The sequence below is a fragment of the Cherax quadricarinatus genome, chromosome 37 (assembly GCF_038502225.1).
Source record: "Cherax quadricarinatus isolate ZL_2023a chromosome 37, ASM3850222v1, whole genome shotgun sequence".
Classification (NCBI taxonomy): domain Eukaryota; kingdom Metazoa; phylum Arthropoda; class Malacostraca; order Decapoda; family Parastacidae; genus Cherax; species Cherax quadricarinatus.
This window is the reverse complement of record NC_091328.1, coordinates 11,986,019-12,002,564: the sequence shown is the minus strand read 5'-3', so window position 1 is coordinate 12,002,564 and position 16,546 is coordinate 11,986,019. Positions and strand designations below refer to the sequence as shown.

The 16,546-nt window shown below is 37.7% G+C and overlaps 1 protein-coding gene across 4 annotated transcripts in view; it reads left to right on the top strand.

The window, feature by feature from the left end:
- The window catches only part of LOC128704105 (uncharacterized), a 41,835-nt gene that overhangs the window by 10,900 nt on the left and 14,389 nt on the right, over positions 1–16,546 (top strand). For all 4 annotated transcript variants that reach the window (XR_011392858.1, XM_070091889.1, XM_070091888.1 and 1 more), the window contains exon 3: positions 2,163–2,273. Coding sequence is in view for 3 of the 4 variants with exons in the window: in XM_070091889.1 (XP_069947990.1) it covers positions 2,163–2,273 (111 nt within the window). In the remaining variant the exon portion in view is untranslated. The remainder of the gene's footprint in view (positions 1–2,162; positions 2,274–16,546) is intronic.

Genomic DNA, 16,546 nt, shown 5'->3' with positions numbered 1-16,546 from the left:
AATGGCACAAAATTGACATTAAAAAAATATCTGAAGACGGTTGGCACCAACACACTATGTACCAGCACAGTATGCTCCTCGCTTAACGACCAGTTCACTTAATGACCTACTCTTAGGAATGGATCCCTGTTAAGTGAGGAGAGGCTGTATCTAGTGCATTTTCAGGGATAAAAATTTTATCTCCAGATACAAAACCATTACCTACACAGTAGTTATAAATAGAAATATAGCCTGTAAATATTATGTTAGTAATGTGTATTATTGCAAAATAAATGTTACTATGGGAACATTGAAGGAGTGTGCACCTTGCCACCAGGAGGTGTGGGGTGTCAGCCATGCAGGAGTGAGATTTCAAAATGGTTGTGCATTGCATAGTTCATGCCATGATAAATAATGACATAGTTTAATCTTTTGTGAAAAATCACAGACAATATAACACCTGTCAAATGATGTAACTTGCTGTACATGAGTCAGCAGAGTAAATTGGTTCTGTTAGGTTGTGCATGGGTCACAGCAAGATATATGACAATATTTTCCTTATTCTGCACATGATCTCAGACAATATCCCTCTGTAATCTGGAAGGTTTTGAACCATCAGTAACTTGTTGCTAAACTCTACATTTATTAGCAGTACGTCATCTTCTGAATTCTGACCCATCCCTCATCAACATTTCATCATTATCACTGCCCTCACAGAGTCAGAAGTCCCCAACTTGGTACAGGTGTTTGCTAGAAGATAAGAAAGCTCTTTAGTCTAGGAATACCTAGTGGCTAGGGTTGGCATTACTCTGCTTGACTTCAAGCCCAAAAAATGTAAGTACTGATATTTAGTACAGTATGTAGTTCTTCATATTTTTCATTGTGTGAGCATTTTTGCCTGTACATGAAATCATAAGTTCTAAGCCCTAATTATTAGAGTAATCAGTGTCCCAGTCTATGTCCTCTCTATATACAGTCCACATTTAAACAATTCCACTTTTTGTCCAGTAAATGATTTGAACCTTTGCCTTATTGCTATGACACATTGTGGAGATAGAAATTTCCTTACTTTTCATACATAATATAAGATCTGTGATTGGCTATGTACTTCCAGGGGTCAGTCTTGAAGAAAAAAACAATGAGAGAGAACCCATCAGTTACCATAAATCCTTCAGAGTTCAATATAAATATGAATCTGCCCTTCTAAGTAATAATTCCCAACAGCCATGTCATGGGAATTCCTTCTCATCAGATTTGGCATAATTTTTGTACACCTACTTTAGCTCACATTCTCTCAAATACACTTAATGCCTTTTAGTCCTTCCTATTCAGACTTTACCAACTTTTTTAATTAAATTTAATTGAGCATTCTTTCATTCAAAATATAAACACCTTTTTTGTTTATATATTCTGTACTAGTATATCCATGCACGTTCAAATAACTCATCTTTGAGTTTTCCTTTTTCTTTTTTAGTAATTAATTGCAAGAATAAGAGGAAACCAGCTTTTTCATTCAGACATTTTATTCACTTTTGACATGCACAGCAACTGGGGAGGGCAGTGTTATTTTATTTGTCAGGAGAAATTTTTTATTTATGCTTGTCTCAGTCATATGATGACACTCTCAATAGGCCATTTGACTGAGCGCTTTCACTTGCTTGTCTACCCCATACAAAATTAATGATCACATCATATGATAGTTTTTTCCACCCAAATAAACAATGAATTACTGCACAGTAGCATCCAGGAATCGGGGAAGAATTCTGTCCCACTTTCCCATGTTAATGGAAAGGGAACATTACAGGATTACAAAATAATGTAATGAACACAAAGTACATACTGATTAAAAGTATATGTAGGTAAGATTTACCAGTCATATTGATGTTCATGTAACAAATAAAAGGCAAATAATTTGGGTAAAGTGCAGAACATTTCCTAGGGATCCTTTTCTTCTTGTTTGTATGACCGAAAATTAGTACTTCATTAAATGGCTGTTGTTTGTCATTCTACTGTCTACAGTACTGTATATGTACAGAAGTGTGTATGTATGAGTAGCCTGTTAGTTACAGTTTTGGAAAGCCAGGAACTAATCACTTACTGTATAATTGGAAAATAATATATCATTTATATTAATACAGTACTGTACTTTATTTGTAAAAAAACAAATATGTTTTTTTTTACAGGTTACCTTCAGAAAGCATTAGATGATCTAGAAGAAGCTCTTAAATTGGCACCAGATAATCTTGAGTTCTTAGAGGGTTTAAAAAACTGCAAGGCTATACTACTTACAAAAGGTTTGTACATGTATCATTACTGTCTTAATATGGTATTAACAGACAGTTGTCTCAGTTTTGTATAGCAAATAGGTGTTTTAGTTTTATTTCACTCTTCAAATGTAGAGAGAATTATTTTTTCATTTGCACAGCAATGTTTGAGGATGCTTGTGGAAAAATGGGTGTTGACTTGTAACTCCTAGGTCTGCTATGTGTCTTGTACAGTGGACCCTCGACTAACGATATTAATTGGTACCCGAGAACGAATATCGTTAGTCGAGTTTTTTTATCGTTAGTTGAGGCAACATGTTAGCGTTAACATGTATCTTTAGTCGAATTTAACGTTAGACAATGCCATCGTTGGTCGAGGGTCCACTGTATTTTGATCACACAGCAACTGAAATACGTGTACTTTTCTAACTAGTTCTTCCTACCAAAGCAGAATGAACCCAAAGAGGGAACCACATTTACCAGTGAAATTGTTTTATTTACTATGAAGAAATGGTAAAAGAGAGAATATATAAGCTGTGGAATGTTAGATATAAGGGGACATAGATTAAAGATAAATTTAACAATAGTTGTTTTAATTATTCAGTAATAAAATGTGTATTTTCCAGGTTAGTTATACGTGTAATGTTAAAAGTAATGATCAGTATTGGTGACCGACTTCAAGAGGTATTCTCTCAAAGCTCATCTTGAGACCAGACTTTGTTAACTTCCTGGTCACCCAGGCTATTACTGCTAGGTGGCCTGCAGGCCAACATAGCCACAGAACTTGGCTTATCTGACACTGTACCTGTTTAAAGTGCGTGAAAAAATTCTGTACAGTATTTACCGTGACATTTCGTTTTCAGAATATTTATAGTAACTTGAAATATATGCAAATTAGATGACTGATAACTTTTTTTAAGTATTTGTTACATTCCACTTTTAAATCTGTACTGTATATTAAAAAAAAACTCATAATACGAACCTGACTAGACTCTGCTGATTCAAAACTGGTCAGACTGAGCCCCAATAAAAAGCTGAAGCTACAGTTTTTGATTCTTCTTAATTGGCTGAATTTTTTTTTTTTCAACGTACCGGCTGTCTCCCATCAAAACAGGGTGACCCAAAAAAGAAGCTCTTTAACTATCATTCAACACTCTCACCATCATTCACACATAATCACTGTCCTTGCAGAGGTGCCCAAATATGACAGTTTAGATGTCACTCCAAACAGCCAATATCCCAAACCCTTCCTTTAAAGTGCAAGCATTGTACTTCCCACCTCCAGGACTCAAGTCCAGCTAACTGGTTTCATTGAATCTCTTCACAAAATATTACCCTGCTCACACTCCAACAGCTTGTCAAGTCTCAAAAACCATTATATTATATTAAATTTTAATTTATTATCTGCTAGCAGACCTAGGAACTTATCCTCATCCCTTTACTCTACAGTACTTTTGATTTACTAATTATGATATCTGATTGTGGACATGTTTTTTTCCCAAAAGTTATATTGAATGCTTTTTTCTTTATTAAGGGCAAGTATATTTGCTATCATCCAAGTGTAACTGTTTTGTAGTTCATCATTAACTGTAGCTTTGAAAGTTTTAGGGTTCAGATCATGATAAAATGTCTTAGGGCTCAGAGCATGATAAGATGTAGACTGTGTCATCAGCAATAGCTATTAGCTAAAGATTATAGGTGACATTTGATGAGTCACTGATACAGAGCTATGATCAAGAGTGTTATCTAGTAATTTTTCTATCGTTTGCTTTTGCCAGTTGTTGTAGCACTTTCTACCTTCTTTATTATAACATTGTTCTACCAGTTTGTGAAGAATTTTGTAGTATCATTTCTGTCTTCTCTTCCTTATTTACAACCACATCCTCCTCCTCTGCATATGGATTGTGTTAAGATATATTTCTTATCCATAAGATAGATTCTTTAACATACATTGTGTTTTGTTTATATACTTATACTTTGTTATTCAAGTGCAGCTGTAATTAAGGCAGTAATGTTATCCATAATACATGCAGAAATTGAAACAGTTAGGAACAATCCTTGCATAGAAAATGTCTATTGCTGCACTGTATATTCATGATGTATAAACTAGATATGTAGATGAATAAGATAGGTGTTCAACACTTGGGTATCATCATTGATTTTGATGACTCTCCCCAACAGAATAATCAAGGCTGAGGGACTGATCACCTCGAACTGCTACTTCATATCTTCCACCATCTTTATTATTATTCTCTGTATTGGACTGATAGAGCCACTTGTTGGTGAACTGCCTCCATAATAAAGATACACACATGTTGCACATGTGTCTTATTTATCTGTGCCTAGTGCTGCTAGATAGCTGTTTTGTACTGAAAAACTTCAGCTTTTGATGCTTAATGATGCTGTATGACCCACACAGGTGGAGCACTTCACTTTTACATAATATTGCCAGTGATTTTCTTCTACACTTATGAACAAGATAAATGTATGAACATTTGTTCATTACATGAATAAAGTGTGAATATACCAAAGAAACTTAACTAGACATATCTTCATGGTCATATTAAACCATTATACATATATTGTTATTATTATACTGTATATCAAAGACCCATTTTTCCAAATTTGGCACTGATGAAGGATCCTTAGTGATTCTGAAAGCTTTTTATTGCCAACTTTTTTCTTCATTTTTAAAGGGTGTTTTGATATGCAATTTTCATGAGATGTGTATTTTTGTCATATTATTATTATTATTTTGCACATGTAGAAACCACTAAACCCATTTGGGTGATAAAATGGGAAGGAAAGGGAATAATCCAGTTTGAGTGGAGAAAAGGGGAGGATAGTTACAGTTCCTAGCATCATGAGCACCTCGCCTTTATTAAGCCTTTCTCCTTAAAGGGAATCCAATATAAAAATCAGAATCAACAAGAGGAGGTCCAGCACCAAAATGACTATAAAAGCATCTACCATAAAACAAAGGTGCTGAACTGCTTAAAGGAACTCAGGTATTGCAGTAAAGAAAAGCTAACAAACAGAAAAATTATAAATAGAAAAAACTTAAGCAGCCATACTGCTCTTGATGTACTGGTTAGGAATTTTTCTTCACACGTTCAAAATAAAAATAAAACCAATATTCCAATAATGGTCAGTTAAAGATATACAGTGGACCCTCAACCAACGATGGCATCGTCTAACGTTAAATCCGACTAGCGATACATTTTAACGCAAAAATTTTGCCTCGACTAGCGCTTAAAAACTCGACCAACACGATTCGTTCCATTCGAGACACGTCCACTTGTGGCCAGTGTTTACAAGCCAGCTAGCCACCGCGGTCCCATCCAAACATACAATCGGAACATTTCATATTATCACAGCATTTTTAGTGATTGCACATGCAAAATAAGTCACCATGGGCCCCAAGAAAGCTTCTAGTGCCAACCCTACAGCAAAAAGGGTGAGAATTACTGTGGATATGAAGAAAGATATCATTGCTAAGTATGAAAGTGGAGTGCGTGACTCCGAGCTGGCCAGGTTGTACACAAAACCCCAATCAACCATCGCTACTATTGTGGCCAAGAAAACGGCAATCAAGGAAGCTGTTCTTGCCAAAGGTGCAACTATGTTTTCGAAACTGAGATCGCAAGTGATAGAAGATGTTGAGAGACTGTTATTGGTGTGGATAAACGAAAAACAGATAGCAGGAGATAGCATCTCTCAAGCAATCATATGTGAGTGAAAAGGCTAGGAAGTTGCATGACCATTTAATTAGAAAAATACCTGCAACTAGTGGTGATGTTAGTGAATTTAAGGCCAGCAAAAGTTGGTTTGAGAGATTTAAGAATCGTAGTGGCATACATAGTGTAATAAGGCATGGTGAGGCTGCCAGTTCGGACCAAAAAGCAGCTGAAAAATATGTGCAGGAATTCAAGGAGTACATAGACAGTGAAGAATTGAAAACTGAACAAGTGTTTAATTGTGACACTGACAATGTTGTGAAACACTTTAGGAATGTCATAAAGGAACAGGAGGTACAGGCCTCTATGGACAGATATGTTGTGCGACAGAGGTCCAGTGACTCTCAAGCTGGTCCTATTATTTTTATTATTATTATTATCACACTGGCCGATTCCCACCAAGGCAGGGTGGCCCGAAAAAGAAAAGCTTTCACCATCATTCACTCCATCACTGTCTTGCCAGAAGGGTGCTTTACACTACAGTTTTTAAACTGCAACATTAACACCCCTCCTTCAGAGTGCAGGCACTGTACTTCCCATCTCCAGGACTCAAGTCCGGCCTGCCGGTTTCCCTGAACCCCTTCATAAATGTTACTTTGCTCACACTCCAACAGCACGTCAAGTATTAAAAACCATTTGTCTCCATTCACTCCTATCAAACACGCTCATGCATACCTGCTGGAAGTCCAAGCCCCTCGCACACAAAACCTCCTTTACCCCCTCTCTCCAACCTTTCCTAGGCCGACCCCTACCCCGCCTTCCTTCCACTACAGACTGATGCACTCTTGAAGTCATTCTGTTTCGCTCCATTCTCTCTACATGTCCAAACCACCTCAACAACCCTTCCTCAGCCCTCTGGACAACAGTTTTGGTAATCCCGCACCTCCTCCTAACTTCCAAACTACGAATTCTCTGCATTATATTCACACCACACATTGCCCTCAGACATGACATCTCCACTGCCTCCAGCCTTCTCCTCGCTGCAATATTCATCACCCACGCTTCACACCCATATAAGAGCGTTGGTAAAACTATACTCTCATACATTCCCCTCTTTGCCTCCAAGGACAAAGTTCTTTGTCTCCACAGACTCCTAAGTGCACCACTCACTCTTTTTCCCTCATCAATTCTATGATTCACCTCATCTTTCATAGACCCATCCGCTGACACGTCCACTCCCAAATATCTGAATACATTCACCTCCTCCATACTCTCTCCCTCCAATCTGATATTCAATCTTTCATCACCTAATCTTTTTGTTATCCTCATAACCTTACTCTTTCCTGTATTCACCTTTAATTTTCTTCTTTTGCACACCCTACCAAATTCATCCACCAATCTCTGCAACTTCTCTTCAGAATCTCCCAAGAGCACAGTGTCATCAGCAAAGAGCAGCTGTGACAACTCCCACTTTGTGTGTGATTCTTTATCTTTTAACTCCACGCCTCTTGTCAAGACCCTCGCATTTACTTCTCTTACAACCCCATCTATAAATATATTAAACAACCACGGTGACATCACACATCCTTGTCTAAGGCCTACTTTTACTGGGAAATAATTTCCCTCTTTCCTACATACTCTAACTTGAGCCTCACTATCCTCATAAAAACTCTTCACTGCTTTCAGTAACCTACCTCCTACACCATACACTTGCAACATCTGCCACATTGCCCCCCTATCCACCCTGTCATATGCCTTTTCCAAATCCATAAATGCCACAAAGACCTCTTTAGCCTTATCTAAATACTGTTCACTTATATGTTTCACTGTAAACACCTGGTCCACACACCCCCTACCTTTCCTAAAGCCTCCTTGTTCATCTGCTATCCTATTCTCCGTCTTACTCTTAATTCTTTCAATAATAACTCTACCATACACTTTACCAGGTATACTCAGCAGACTTATCCCCCTATAATTTTTGCACTCTCTTTTATCCACTTTGCCTTTATACAAAGGAACTATGCATGCTCTCTGCCAATCCCTAGGTACCTTACCCTCTTCTATACATTTATTAAATAATTGCACCAACCACTCCAAAACTATATCCCCACCTGCTTTTAACATTTCTATCTTTATCCCATGAATCCCGGCTGCCTTACCCCCTTTCATTTTACCTACTGCCTCACGAACTTCCCCCACACTCACAACTGGCTCTTCCTCACTCCTACAAGATGTTATTCCTCCTTGCCCTATACACGAAATCACAGCTTCCCTACCTTCATCAACATTTAACAATTCCTCAAAATATTCCCTCCATCTTCCCAATACCTCTGACTCTCCATTTAATAACTCTCCTCTCCTATTTTTAACTGACAAATCCATTTGTTCTCTAGGCTTTCTTAACTTGTTAATCTCACTCCAAAACTTTTTCTTATTTTCAACAAAATTTGTTGATAACATCTCACCCACTCTCTCATTTGCTCTCTTTTTACATTGCTTCACCACTCTCTTAACCTCTCTCTTTTTCTCCATATACTCTTCCCTCCTTGCATCACTTCTACTTTGTAAAAACTTCTCATATGCTAACTTTTTCTCCCTTACTACTCTCTTTACATCATCATTCCACCAATCGCTCCTCTTCCCTCCCGCACCCACTTTCCTGTAACCACAAACTTCTGCTGAACACTCTAACACTACATTTTTAAACCTACCCCATACCTCTTCGACCCCATTGCCTATGCTCTCATTAGCCCATCTATCCTCCAATAGCTGTTTATATCTTACCCTAACAGCCTCCTCTTTTAGTTTATAAACCTTCACCTCTCTCTTCCCTGATGCTTCTATTCTCCTTGTATCCCATCTACCTTTTACTCTCAGTGTAGCTACAACTAGAAAGTGATCTGATATATCTGTGGCCCCTCTATAAACATGTACATCCTGAAGTCTACTCAACAGTCTTTTATCTACCAATACATAATCCAACAAACTACTGTCATTTCGCCCTACATCATATCTTGTATACTTATTTATCCTCTTTTTCTTAAAATATGTATTACCTATAACTAAACCCCCCTCTATACAAAGTTCAATCAAAGGGCTCCCATTATCATTTACACCTGGCACCCCAAACTTACCTACCACACCCTCTCTAAAAGTTTCTCCTACTTTAGCATTCAGGTCCCATACCACAATTACTCTCTCACTCGGTTCAAAGGCTCCTATACATCCTATATATATATATATATATATATATATATATATATATATATATATATATATATATATATATCTTTCTTTCTTTCAACACACCGGCCGTATCCCACCGAGGTGGGGTGGCCCAAAAGGAAAAACGAAAGTTTCTCCTTTTACATTTAGTAATATATACAGGAGAAGAGGTTACTAGCCCCTTGCTCCCGGCATTTTAGTTGCCTCTTACAACACGCATGGCTTACGGAGGAAGAATTCTGTTCCACTTCCCCATGGAGATAAGAGGAAATAAACAAGAATAAGAACTAGAAAGAAAATAGAAGAAAACCCAGAGGGGTGTGTATATATGTGCTTGTACATGTATGTGTAGTGTGACCTAAGTGTAAGTAGAAGTAGCAAGACGTACCTGAAATCTTGCATGTTCATGAGACAGAAAAAAGGACACCAGCAATCCTACCATCATGTAAAACAATTACAGGCTTTCGTTTTACACTCACTTGGCAGGACGGTAGTACTTCCCTGGGCGGTTGCTGTCTACCAACCTACTACCTAGATATATATATATATATATATATACATATATACATACATACATACATACATACATACATACATACATACATACAGTGGAATCTCAAAAATCGAACTGCTCCCAACACAACAAATTATGTAAGTGTATTTTTGTAAGTGCTTTTATAAGTGTATTTTTGTAAGTGCTTTTATAAGTGTATTTTTGAGGGTCTGAAATGGACTAATCTGATTTACATTGTTCCTGATGGGAATAAATTCATTCGGTAAAGGCTCTCGAACAGGCTTCTGGACTGAAGAAAGTTCGACATTTGAGGTTCCACTGTATATATATATATATATATATATATATATATATATATATATATATATATATATATATATATATATATATATATATATATATATATATATATATATACACACATATATATATATATATATATATATATATATATGTAAATTCAAGAATTATGTGGATTAAAGTAAAGGTTGGATGCGAGAAGTGGGTCATAATAAGCGTGTATGCACCTGGAGAAGAGAGGAATGCAGAGGAGAGAGAGAGATTTTGGGAGATGTTAAGTGAATGTATAGGAGCCTTTGAACCAAGTGAGAGAGTAATTGTGGTAGGGGACCTGAATGCTAAAGTAGGAGAAACTTTTAGAGAGGGTGTGGTAGGTAAGTTTGGGGTGCCAGGTGTAAATGATAATGTAAATGATATATATATATATATATATATAAATATATATATATTATATATATATAATATATGTATACATATATATATATACATATATATATATAAATAAGTATATATAAGTATATATATGTATATAAGTATATATATATATTTATTTTTTTTATTATCACACTGGCCGATTCCCACCAAGGCAGGGTGGCCCGAAAAAGAAAAACTTTCACCATCATTCACTCCATCACTGTCTTGCCAGAAGGGTGCTTTACACTACAGTTTTTAAACTGCAACATTAACACCCCTCCTTCAGAGTGCAGGCACTGTACTTCCCATCTCCAGGACTCAAGTCCGGCCTGCCGGTTTCCCTGAATCCCTTCATAAATGTTACTTTGCTCACACTCCAACAGCACGTCAAGTATTAAAAACCATTTGTCTCCATTCACTCCTATCAAACACGCTCATGCATGCCTGCTGGAAGTCGAAGCCCCTCGCACACAAAACCTCCTTTACCCCCTCCCTCCAACCTTTCCTAGGCCGACCCCTACCCCGCCTTCCTTCCACTACAGACTGATACACTCTTGAAGTCATTCTGTTTCGCTCCATTCTCTCTACATGTCCGAACCACCTCAACCATCCTTCCTCAGCCCTCTGGACAACAGTTTTGGTAATCCCGCACCTCCTCCTAACTTCCAAACTACGAATTCTCTGCATTATATTCACACCACACATTGCCCTCAGACATGACATCTCCACTGCCTCCAGCCTTCTCCTCGCTGCAACATTCATCACCCACGCTTCACACCCATATAAGAGCGTTGGTAAAACTATACTCTCATACATTCCCCTCTTTGCCTCCAAGGACAAAGTTCTTTGTCTCCACAGACTCCTAAGTGCACCACTCACTCTTTTTCCCTCATCAATTCTATGATTCACCTCATCTTTCATAGACCCATCCGCTGACACGTCCACTCCCAAATATCTGAATACGTTCACCTCCTCCATACTCTCTCCCTCCAATCTGATATTCAATCTTTCATCACCTAATCTTTTTGTTATCCTCATAACCTTACTCTTTCCTGTATTCACCTTTAATTTTCTTCTTTTGCACACCCTACCAAATTCATCCACCAATCTCTGCAACTTCTCTTCAGAATCTCCCAAGAGCACAGTGTCATCAGCAAAGAGCAGCTGTGACAACTCCCACTTTGTGTGTGATTTTTTATCTTTTAACTCCATGCCTCTTGCCAAGACCCTCACATTTACTTCTCTTACAACCCCATCTATAAATATATTAAACAACCACGGTGACATCACACATCCCTGTCTAAGGCCTACTTTTACTGGGAAAAAATTTCCCTCTTTCCTACATACTCTAACTTGAGCCTAACTATCCTCGTAAAAACTCTTCACTGCTTTCAGTAACCTACCTCCTACACCATACACTTGCAACATCTGCCACATTGCCCCCCTATCCACCCTGTCATATGCCCGGGGTCAGAGAGACTCTCTGACCACGGGATCAAACCCCACCCGTGGTGTGGTAAGTTAAGAAAGCCTAGGGAACAAATGGATTTGTCAGTTAAAAACAGAGTAGGGGAGTTAGTAGATCGGGAGATGGAGGTATTGGGTAGATGGCGAGAATATTTTGAGGAACTTTTAAATGTCGACGAAGAAAGGGAGGCGGTAATTTCATGCACTGGCCAGGAAGGTATACCATCTTTTAGGAGTGAAGAAGAACAGGATGTGAGTATGGGGAAGGTGCGTGAGGCATTACGTAGAATGAAAGGGGGTAAAGCAGCTGGAACTGACGGGATCATGACAGAAATGTTAAAAGCAGGGGGAGATATAGTATTGGAGTGGTTGGTATTTTTGTTTAATAAATGTATGAAAGAGGGGAAGGTACCTAGGGATTGGTGGAGAGCATGTATAGTCCCTTTATATAAAAGGAAGGGGGACAAAAGAGATTGTAAAAATTATAGAGGAATAAGTTTACTGAGTATACCAGGAAAAGTGTACGGTAGGGTTATTATTGAAAGAATTAGAGGTAAGACAGACTGTAGGATTGCGGATGAGCAAGGAGGTTTCAGAGTGGGTAGGGGATGTGTAGATCAAGTGTTTACATTGAAGCATATATGTGAACAGTATTTAGATAAAGGTAGGGAAGTTTTTATTGCATTTATGGATTTAGAAAAGGCATATGGTAGAGTGGATAGGGGAGCAATGTGGCAGATGTTGCAAGTACAGTGGACCCCTGGTTAACAATATTTTTTCATTCCAGAAGTATGTTCAGGTGCCAGTACTGACCGAATTTGTTCCCATAAGGAATATTGTGAAGTAGATTAGTCCATTTCAGACCCCCAAACATACACATACAAACGCACTTACATAAATACACATACATAATTGGTCGCATTGGGAAGTGATCGTTAAGTGGGGGTCCACTGTATATGGAATAGGTGGTAAGTTACTAAATGCTGTAAAGAGTTTTTATGAGGATAGTGAGGCTCAGGTTAGGGTGTGTAGGAGAGAGGGAGACTACTTCCCGGTAAAAGTAGGTCTTAGACAGGGATGTGTAATGTCACCATGGTTGTTTAACCCTTTCAGGGTCTGTCCCGTAGATCTACGGCTTTACGTTCAGGGTCCAAACAGTAGATCTACACCATGAGCTCAGCTCACTCTGATAAACTGAGTGGTAAATTTGGGCCTAGATATGTGGTATGTGTGCACCACATAAAACAAATCCTGCAGCACACTGTGTATAATGAGAGAAAAAAAACTGAGACCTTAATTTTCGATTAAAACAGCGACTTTGCAGTGTTTTTTTCTATGTTTTTTATAGTTGTATTTGCGATTTCTTGGTCTCATTTGATAGAATGGAAGACATATTACAGAAATAGAGATGATTTTGTTTGGTTTTAGCACTGGAAATGGCTTGAAACTGAGCTCAAAGTAGCGGAAATGTTAAATTTTTGCCAATATTCAAGAGGAAACAAACGACCTCACACGTCTAATACACGCCAGCTGGTGGGTCTAATATACATTCACAAATGTGATGATGATATTTATACAATTATTACAATATTGCATAACAGTAAATCTTCTATTTTTTGGTGTGAATAAAAATTCATTATGTGAATAAAAAATCAAAATGGAATTTATTTGTAAATTCTCAAAACATAACTAATGAACAGAGGAAATGTTAGTTTAGTGCCAGGAATATTTACATTGTTTATTCTGGACCCAATTTTGAAATTGGAATATTTTGAACTTTGTGTTAAATTGGCCAAATTACCAATTTCCGATCACTTTATTTTGTAGTTAAAACAGTTGACTTGGCGATTTCTTGTGCTCAATCTATAGAATAGAAGTAATACTAGTGAAATAGCTAAGAATTTGGTCGACTGGAATAATGTAATTGGCCTAAAATGGGAGTCAAAGTCGGCAAAATCGCCGATTCATAAATATCGCTGACACATCAAAATTCGCGAGAGCATAATTTCGTCAATTTTCCATCAAATTTCGTACTTTTTGTTTTATTACCTTCACAAAAAGATTCTCTAACATTTCATAAGAAAAAATAACAATTTTCTTTTTTTAAATTCTTGGACACTGGGGCACCACTTCAGATTTTGGCCTTGGACCCTAAAAGGGTTAATATATTTATAGATGGGGTTGTAAAAGAAGTAAATGCTAGGGTGTTTGGGAGAGGGGGGGGGATTAAATTATGGGGAATCAAATACAAAATGGGAATTGAAACAGTTACTTTTTGCTGATGATACTGTGTTTATGGGAGATTCTAAACAAAAATTGCAAAAGTTAGTGAACAAGTTTGGGAGTGTGTGTAAAGGTAGAAAGTTGAAAGTGAACATAGAAAAGAGTAAGTTGATGAGGATATCAAATTATTTAGATAAAGAAAAATTGGATATCAAATTGGGGAGAAGGAGTATGGAAGGCGTGAATGTTTTCAGATATTTGGGAGTTGACGTGTCGGTGGATCTATGAAGGATGAGGTTAATCATAGAATTGATGAGGGAAAAAAGGCAAGTGGTGCGTTGAGGTATATGTGGAGACAAAAAAACGTTATCTATGGAGGCAAAGAAGGGAATGTATGAAAGTATAGTAGTACCAACACTCTTATTTGGGTGTGAAGCTTGGGTTGTAAATTTCAACAAGTCAGCTGTCTCCCATTTAGGCAGGGTGATCCAAAAAGAAAGAAAATCCCCAAAACGAAAATACTTTCATCATTCAACACTTTCACCTCACTCATACATTATCACTGTTTTTGCAGAGGGGCCCAGATACAACAGCTTAGAAGCATATATAAAAATACAATATAAAAAGTGAACTGAAATAATATAATAAACTCCATATAGAATGTAATATCAGGGCCCCAGTTATATATATATATACCATCCTATTACACATCCCTCCAAACTGCCTATATCCTAAACCCCTCCTTTAAAGTGCAGTCATTGTACTTCCCATTTCCAGAAGTCAAGTCTGGCTATGTAAAAATAACTGGTTTCCCTGAATTCCTTCACTAAATATTACCCTGATAGAGAAATAAGTTAAGCTTTGAGAGATCATAATGACTTTAACAATATGATTTATTAGAATAGTGGATATTGATAATTTTTTACATAACCTCAGCCCACCCTACAAACCTGATTACTTCCCATTTCACAGGGACTTTGTGACCCTGACAGACTTTGGGCTTCCCACTAATATAATAATAATAATAAAACTACTCTTATGGTATCTTACTGGAATCATATCAGAAGTTAATAGGGTGCAACTACTGGAAAATTTAAAAAAAATATGACAGATTAAGAATGAAGATGGTGCATTGTGAGGATAGTTTTGCCTTTACCTACAAATAAGTAGTGTAATCTCTGATTGGTTAAAAATCAAGTTGTAAGGCATTTCTGATCGTGAAAAACCTTGTCTGGGCATAATTCAAAAGCAAGGTGAACAAGTTCTTATCTTATCATGGGGACCCTTTCAAATCACCTGATATTTCTGAGTGTTACATGTATAAGTTCACCCTCTGACTTGCACTAGTCATATGTGTTTATTTCACCAGTACCAAATTCACAATCAGAAGCACAGATATTAGAGAGCCCACTGAGTGGGTTACTCTAGGAGTACGGCCTATCTCAAGATACCTTTCTGTCAATAAATGAAGAAAGACAAGCACCATATATATACATTTCTTTTTTTACCCATTTGCCATCTCTCCCTCACCTTCAGAAAAAGGAGTGCTAGCAAAGTAACATTTATGAAGAGATTCAGGGAAACCTATTAGCTGGGCTTGAGTCCTGGAGATTGGAAGTGTAGTGACTGTACTCTGAAGAAGGGGTGGAGATACTTTGTAGTTTCTGAATTATAGTGTAGAATTTTTTTTTTTTTTTTTTTTTTTAATCACACTGGCCGATTCCCACCAAGGCAGGGTGGCCCGAAAAAGAAAAACTTTCACCATCATTCACTCCATCACTGTCTTGCCAGAAGGGTGCTTTACACTACAGTTTTTAAACTGCAACATTAACACCCCTCCTTCAGAGTGCAGGCACTGTACTTCCCATCTCCAGGACTCAAGTCCGGCCTGCCGGTTTCCCTGAACCCCTTCATAAATGTTACTTTGCTCACACTCCAACAGCACGTCAAGTATTAAAAACCATTTGTCTCCAGTTTAAAGAACCTGAATTACAACAGTCCCACCTGTCCCTCAGAGTATAGATACTGTTCTTGTCACCTCCAGGACTCATATCCGGTTTACCGGTTGCCCCTGAATCCCTTCATAAATATTACCTTGTTCACACACCAGCAGTGTTAAGCAATACACACCACTTGTCTCTGATCATTCTAACACACACACACACCTGGTGGATGCTAAGCCCCTAGCACTCAAATCTCCCTTATCCCCTCCCTCCAGCCCTTCCAGGGACGATTTCTACCTCTCCTTCCTTCAACCCCCAATTTATAAACTTTCTTGGTCATGCTAGTTTGTTATGTCCTCTCCAAATGTCCAAAACACGTCAGTAGCCCTCATCAGCCCTCTGAATTATACCTAGGTAACCCCACACCATCTGATTTCTTTGTTCCAATTTCTCTGCATAATATTTACAGCATATATCCTTATAGATGAGCTGTAAGACAAGGGCATATTTCAGGGCAATTTCTATTAGAAAGAAGGGCAG